This window comes from Plasmodium reichenowi, chromosome 12 (genome assembly GCF_001601855.1).
Source record: "Plasmodium reichenowi strain SY57 chromosome 12, whole genome shotgun sequence".
Classification (NCBI taxonomy): Eukaryota; Apicomplexa; class Aconoidasida; order Haemosporida; family Plasmodiidae; genus Plasmodium; species Plasmodium reichenowi.
Window position 1 is genome coordinate 26,500 of NC_033657.1, and position 8,356 is coordinate 34,855.

The 8,356-nt window shown below is 19.6% G+C and overlaps 3 protein-coding genes across 3 annotated transcripts; 2 read left to right on the plus strand and 1 right to left on the minus strand.

Annotated features, from left to right (window-relative positions):
* Positions 1–229: 229 nt before the first annotated feature.
* Positions 230–550, plus strand: PRSY57_1200700 (liver stage associated protein 1, putative; the record flags this gene model as incomplete). Its single annotated transcript, XM_012908438.1, has 1 exon — positions 230–550. One exon carries the CDS (start codon positions 230–232, stop codon positions 548–550), a length of 321 nt encoding a protein of 106 aa, XP_012763892.1.
* A 1,085-nt stretch (positions 551–1,635) lies between these two features.
* PRSY57_1200800 (putative exported protein) lies at positions 1,636–4,600 on the minus strand (the record flags this gene model as incomplete). The annotated part of the gene is made up of 2 exons (XM_012908439.2): positions 1,636–4,250; positions 4,429–4,600. The coding sequence occupies 2 exons, from the start codon at positions 4,598–4,600 to the stop codon at positions 1,636–1,638; spliced, it is 2,787 nt and encodes a 928-aa protein (XP_012763893.2).
* A 1,848-nt stretch (positions 4,601–6,448) lies between these two features.
* On the plus strand, positions 6,449–7,966 carry PRSY57_1200900 (XPA binding protein 1, putative; the record flags this gene model as incomplete). The annotated part of the gene is made up of 1 exon (XM_012908440.2): positions 6,449–7,966. One exon carries the CDS (start codon positions 6,449–6,451, stop codon positions 7,964–7,966), a length of 1,518 nt encoding a protein of 505 aa, XP_012763894.2.
* Positions 7,967–8,356: the final 390 nt, after the last annotated feature.

The window sequence follows — 8,356 nt, forward strand, 5'->3', positions numbered from 1 at the left end:
TATATATATATATAACAAATGCAACATAATAAAAAAAAAATAACAATAATAATAATAATAAAATAATATAAATAAAATTATATTTTTATAATTTATAAATAATTTTACAGTAATAATTTTTACAAAATCAAATAAATATAAAAAACAAAATATATTATAAGATTTTTTTTTTTTTTTTTTTTTTTTTTTGACATTTTCTAATATATTCATTTGTCTTCAATTAAACAAAATGAAAACCATAATAATAGTAACCCTTTTCATTTTAATTTTAAATACAATTATTATAAATCCATGTACTTGTGTCCCTAATACACTGCCTATTGAATATTTCGATTATGAAACTCTCAAAGAAAATGTCAAAATTCGAGATAGTAATACAAAAACTCAGTTAATTATTTTATCAGCTGTATGTGCTAGTACCTTACTCGCTCTTAGTTCCTTATGGGGTATCAGAATACATTATAATCATGAAATTAATAAAAAAGGAATTAATAATTATGAATTAAATAGCGATCTATTAAAAGATGCAGATTTTTATATGGTAGAATAAAACCCAATAAATAGACAATATCTTATTTGTACATATGTATTCCTCATATAATTAGAAAATCAACAACAAATTGTTATAAATAAAAAGTGTATTAAAATGAAATATATATATATATATATATATATATATATATATTATAAATAACTTTACTTTTGTTATAATTATTTAGCTTTATTTTTATGCAGTTACTTAAATAGTTGTACTCATTTCAAAATTAAATAATATATATACAGTTTGTTACATTATTCATAATTTTTCTCCATTCTTATTCTTTTTTCAATCATTGTTTTTATACTCCTATTTGTATTTTTGTAAGAACATTTTTATTCTAAAGTTTTATTTGTTATATATAATTTATTTTATTTTATTTTTTTTGAAAACTCATTTTTAAATTCATTTAAAACTTTGATTTATGAACTTAAAGAATAAATTTTTAATTATTACAAATAATTAATGAATTTTTTTTTATTTTTTTTATCGTGTCTATAATATAACTAAACATTAATATTCTATATATATATATATATGTATATATATATATTCTTTAAAAACACGTAAAGAAGAATTATAACTTTCTCATATTAAATTAAAATATGATTGTAAAAATATAAAAAAAGAAAAGAAAAGAAAAAGAAAAAGAAAAAGAAAAAAGTTATACTTTTTTTATAAAATTATAGTTTTTTATTTGTATTTTCCTCATTTTATATTTCACCCTACATCATAAATATATATAAAATAATTTAAATTACATCTTCACAATTTATACATGTCTGTAATACATTATTAAATGTATTTTTATAAACCTACATCTAATAAAATCCTAATAATTTCATATAATTGTTCTTTTATATTCATATTTCAAATTAATTATTCTATCAATAAATCCTTACACATTAACTAAAGAGTATCATAAGTGTAATTAAGTATACCATACATAACTATCACATATATATATATATATATATATATATATATATATATATATATATGTATATATGTATGTATGTATGTATGTATGTATGTATGTATGGGTAAATAAATATTTGTTCCAATAAAATCGTACAATTAAACATCCAAACAATTTTTTATTTTCTATTCAACAAATTAGTCAATTCAGAAGATGACACCTTATAATCATGCATTTCTTCATCACTTTCTTCCTCACTAGATTCATCATTAAACCACTCATCAGATGATGAAAGGGATTCTTCATAATCATCATCACTATCATAATAATCATATTCTTCATTATTCTCTTCATTATATATTTCATTATTCTCTTCATTATATATTTCATTATTCTCTTCATTATTTCCTTCATTATTCTCTTCCTTATTTATTTCATCATTTACTTTATTATTTTCTTCCTTGTTTATTTCATTATTTCCTTCATTATTCTCTTCATTATTTATTTCATCATTTCCTTTATTATTTTCTTCCTTGTTTGCTTCATTGTTTTCTTCATCATTTCCTTCATTATTTTCTTCCTTGTTTGTTTCATTATTCCCTTCATTATTTATTTCATAATTTCCTTTATTATTTTCTTCCTTTTTTGTTTCATTATTTTCTTCATTATTTCCTTCATTATTCCCTTCATTATTTATTTCACCATTTCCTTTATTATTTTCTTCATTATTCACTTCATTGTTCTCTTCATTGTTCTCTTCATTATTTTCTTCATTATTCACTTCATTATACACTTCATTATTCACATCATTATTTTCGTCATTATTCTCTTCATTATTTCTTTCATCATTTATTTCATCGTTTAAATGGAAAATTGACTCATCTACTGGTTCAATAATTTCTTCATTCCTAATATCATTATATATATCATCAAAAAACGACGTTTCAAAATTGTTCGTTTCATTATTTACTTCATCGTTTAAATCGAAAATTGATTCACCCATTGCTTCAAAATTTTCTTCATTCCCAATATTATATATATTATCAAATGATGTCATTTCAAAATGGTTCGTTTCATTATTTCTTTCATCGTCTGATACGAAACTTGATTCACCTATTGATTCATCGTTTTCTCCTTTCCTAATATAATTATATAATTTATCAAATGATATTGTTTCAAAATGGTTCCTTCCATTATTTCTTTCATCGTTCATTTCATCCTTTATTTCTTCGTTTAATAAGAAAATTGATTTATCTATTGATTCATAATTTTCTTCTTTCCTAATATCATTATATAAATTATCAAATGATACCGTTTCAAAATGGTTCCTTCCATTATTTTCTGTATGTAATATTTCTTTACTATAATGACTACATACTAAAGGAATCATAGAATTATTCATTTGAACAAATGATATAGGTGTATTACCATATTTGTCCTTTTCTTTAAATATTATATTTGGTCTTTCCTTTTTTCTTGTGTTCAAATGAAGTGTATTGCAATCTGACGGTCTTATAATATTATATTTCTGTTTTTCTTCAGAAATTCGTTGTTCCTTTGTTTTCAATCTCGTTGTATAATTATGAGTATTCACATTGTATAAAGTGTTTTTTCTCTTTAAATAGGAATAATCGTTACTAAAATAAAAATAATCATTATTTACATTTTCTCCTAAATCATTAATCCTCCCATATCTTTTTCTTTCTTCGTTCTTTTTATTAGCTTCAAATAACATTTTTTGTTCTAATTTCTTTCTTTTGGTATCTTTGATTTTCTTTTCTTTTGATTTTTCTGAATTATTCTTAATGCTCATTTTAGATATGTGGGAATTTAAATGGACTCTTCCTTTTGCACAATCCCTACCTTTTTTATATATATCAATTGTATTGCTCTCTATCCCCATTTTTGATTCCTTCCTTGATATTTCATCTTTATGAATCTTTTGTAAAATTTGATCCTCTAATTCTTTTATTAGATTCATATTGCATTTTCCTTCTTCATATTTTGAATGTTCGTTTCCAGGTTTTTCCTTAACTACTTTTATAACATCTCTCGTATCCTCTTCTACATATCTTGTCGTCATCTTCCCTACCTCACTCGATACACTTACATCTTCCTCTTGTGCTTTATTCTTTTCTAATGTTAATTTTATTACATATTTCATATTTGCACTGGAAATACATTTTTCATTTTCTCTCTTATCAGTATCTTGTACTATTCTTGATGAATAATATCTTTTTAAATTACCTTTAATATGTTTTTCTTTATCCGTGTCTAATTTCTCTTCTAATCCTCTCGATTTCATTATATTACAAAATTGTATGGGCATATTTTCTAATGTTTCATCATAAGATTCTTCAGATATTTTTTCATTAACTTCTACAATTATATCTTCAAAAAATTTATCATTTACTTCTCCCATCATATCACTACTTAAGGTATTTGATGCCTTTGTGGAATGTTCATCAAACAGTTGATCAAATATTTCATCAGCACTTTCTTCAGATATCATTCTCGGAAATTCATTCGATACATTATCATGAGATACTTCTATTATATTTCCTAATTTCTTTTCACCATGATTATTATATAAATTGCATTTAGCTATTGAAAAATTTCTAGCTGAAGAACTTTCTTCCTTTGTATTATCAAAATTTTTAATATATTCATCCAAATTTATATTGTCGTAATTACCCAAAAATATAGGATCAATTATATTTAAAAAATCATTCGAATATAATACATTATTACTAACAATAAAATCTTCTATATCATTGTCCTCTAATTGTACGTCTGAAGAATATTAAAAATAAAATATAAATGTAATCATAAAATATTAAATTATATAATTCTTATATAATCCTTTTTTTTTCATGGCTTTCAAAATATTGACTTTTTTAAAATACAATTTTCATCTGATATATATATATATATATATATATATATATATATATATGTATATTTTTCCTACCTGATAATTCGCTCAGAATTTTTCTATTTTTTAATTTAACAATATTCCACAAGTAAGAATAAGAATAGCTATTCACTAATTTTATCATAAAAAGATTGTCATGTAATATATTTAGTAATATATAGAAAAAAGTAACGAATATAACTATCCGAACTAATACAAATAATTCCATTGATATTATTGTATACACATAATAGAGATAAAGAGAAAAACATACACACACAACAAAATATGTATATCCAAAAATGAAGGCTAAATATTGATATTTTTTATTATATAAATATATATATATATATATAAATATATTATTTATTTATTTTATTTATATATATATTTTTTTTCTCTGTATTAACTTTTATATTCTTATCATTCTTCATATAGAATAGAATTCATTATTTTAATTTCATGAAATGAAAAATATATATAATAGTATTACACAAAAAAAATTTTACGAATGCTTTAAATATAATAAAACAGATTAACAAAATAAAAAAAAAATAATAATAAAAAATCCAAATTTCTAATACATATTTCTGTTGAAGTTATTTAATTAATTTATAAAAAAAAAAATATTAAAAATTACAACCACAATGACATGCAAATGTAGAGGGAGAGAAAAAATATAATAAATAAATATGAAGAACATAAAATATTTTCATAATATTATCCTATAAAAACCTTCTTTAATTTTTCTTTTTTTTTTTTTTTTAACCAGAATAAACATTTCTATACATGTCTCAGCATATGAGAGAAAAATCCATTTTTATAAACATAATAACAAACAGAATAAAATAAATTAAAAAAATAACAAATTATATGCTTATTAATGAATACATTAAATTCACATAATAATTTTACACATATATTACAATATAGATAAATTATTTTCAAAAATGGGACCTTAAAATTATCTAACAGCTATAGAGAATACAAAAAAAAAATTTTTACATCAACTTATATTTGTTTCATTATGCTTAATTGAAGGACACTTCAATCTTTTATTATTTTAATAATTATTATAATAAACATATAAATAAATAAATATATATATATATATATATATATATATATATATATATATATATGTTAACATATTTAATATATACATAATATTTTTATTTTATTCATTTCAAAATTGTTTACATCATATTCTATTCATATTAACCATAACTGACACATATGAACATATCCATGTTTTAAGAATTATTTTGTGTATATATTTCATTAATGCAATATATAACAGTATTCATTATATATTCTTTTCATAAAGAAAAAAAAAAAAAAAAATCTCCACTCATTTTTATTGTAAACAAATATATAATGAAAGAACATCCTATATTGTTTAAAAATTTTGAGATTAAAAATAAAAATTTATTGTTGTTACATGAAAAATGTATATATTTTTTTTTTTAATAATCATATGTTATATATCATTATAAAAAAAAAAAAATAAGAAAAACCTAAAAAAGTAAAAAAAAGGATCTTAAATAAAATATATATATCTTAATTTCAATATATATTTTTTTCATTTAAATTTTCATGATTTACATTTTTCAAATATATTATATATATTATATAATATATATATATATATATAATATGTCATAATTGTATATAGTATATTGTTTATAAAGAGAATATATAAATATTATTATTGTATTCATTATAGATGATCTATATATAATTAATATATGTTATAATATATTTATATATATATATATATATTTATTTATTTATTTATTTATTCTTTGAAATTGTTAAAAAAAATTTTCTTTTAATACATTTAATTTTTTATATTTTTTTTTTTTTTTTTTTTTTTGTAGATATATACAAAAAATATAATTTTACATATATTTTGAATTATTTGAACTCTAAGCATTTGATGAAAAAAAAAAAAAAAAATATTTTTTTTTTTTCATGTATTTCCAAATATATTCATTTTAATTATATATATTATATATATATAATATATATATATATAATATATATACAATATAAATAATTAAAAAATTATGACAAAATGGAAGAAACAATTAATGATAAGGTTAAGAAAATCGAAAAAACAAATAATGGTGACAGGAAAAAAGATGAAGAAATAATGAACAAAATTAAAAATTATAAAATATTGAATAATAATAATAATAATAATAATAATGAAGAAGAAGAAAAAAAAAATATAAAGGAATATCCAAATAATAATATTATAAATAAAGAAAATCATAATGTTTTAATAAAAGAAAATTATGATGTAACTAATAAAAATGATGGCACAACTAAGATAAATGATGATAATAGTAATGTAAAGATTAATTGTGAAAATAGTAATGAAAAAAGAGAGGTCTCAGATTTAAATACTTATAGTGATAATGATATAAATATAGATGTAAATATAAATATAAATAATAGTAGTAATAATATGGAAAAGGAAAATTCACCAAAAGATAAACATAATAACAATAATAATAACAATAATATTAATAATAGTTCATGCTATGGTGATAATAAACAAAACAACACTTTAGATGATACAGATATGTCCATACATAATAATTTAAATGATACATCAAATGAAAAGAAAAATGTCATTATCTCAAATGAAGATATATTTCAAAATAATAATTCAAAAACTTGTGGAAATCTAAAAAATTATTATAAGGATCTTCCAACTGTTATTATAGTAATTGGTATGGCTGGAAGTGGAAAAACGACATATGTTGGTTCATTATATAATTATTTAAAAGTAGAACAAAAAAAAAAAGTATACACAATGAATCTTGATCCAGCTGTTAAATATGTACAATATCCTTTAAATATAGATATACGAGATAGTATAAAATATCATGAAATAATGAAAGAATATAAACTTGGACCAAATGGTGCCATAATGACTTGCTTAAATTTATTTGCAACCAGATTTGATAAGGTTATTGAAATATTAGAAAAACGAAAAAGTAAATTACATTATATTATTGTTGATACACCAGGACAAATTGAAGTTTTTAATTGGTCAGCTAGTGGAAATATTATTTTAGAAACCTTATCAGTCAGCTTTCCAGTTGTTATTAATTATATTATTGATACCGTAAGATGTGAAAGACCAATTACCTTCATGTCAAATATGTTATATGCATGTAGTGTTCTATACAAATCAAGATTACCATTCTTAGCATGTTTCAATAAGACAGATATTATAAAACATGATAAATGTATTGAATGGATGACAAACTATGATACATTTAATGATGATGTTTTAAACGATGAAAGTTATATGGCTAGCTTCAGTAGATCTTGTGCCCTTATGATTAATGAATTCTATGAAGGAATAAAAACAGTTGGAGTATCTTCTAAAACAAATGAAGGTTTTAATAATATCTTAAAAAACCTACAAATACTGAAAGAAGAATATCTAAACGAATATGTATCTTCTATAGAAAAACAAATGAAAAAAATCAAACAAAGGAAAGAAAAGGACGTCAAAATTAAAATGGAAGCACTCTTAATGGAGAAACAAAAGGAAATATCCTCATCAAAAAGTTAACACCTAGAACATAAGAAAGGATTTGTATAAATAAATAAATATATATATATATATATATGTGCATATTTTTTATTTTATATATATTTTTTTTTTGTACACCAAAACAGTAACAAAATAATTAAATATAATTCATACATTCATATATATATATATATATATATTAAAATTAACCCATTTTAATTTTTTTTAACAAAATAATTATTTGTATTCATAATATTAAAAGAATATATTTTATATCTAAATTTTTTTTTTCATTTTACTTTCAAAGAGTAATTATTTAAAAATCATAAAATTAATATATATATATATATATATTAATTTAAAGAAATATTCTTTTATTATTATACTCTTATATATATATATATATATAATATATATATGCATACATAT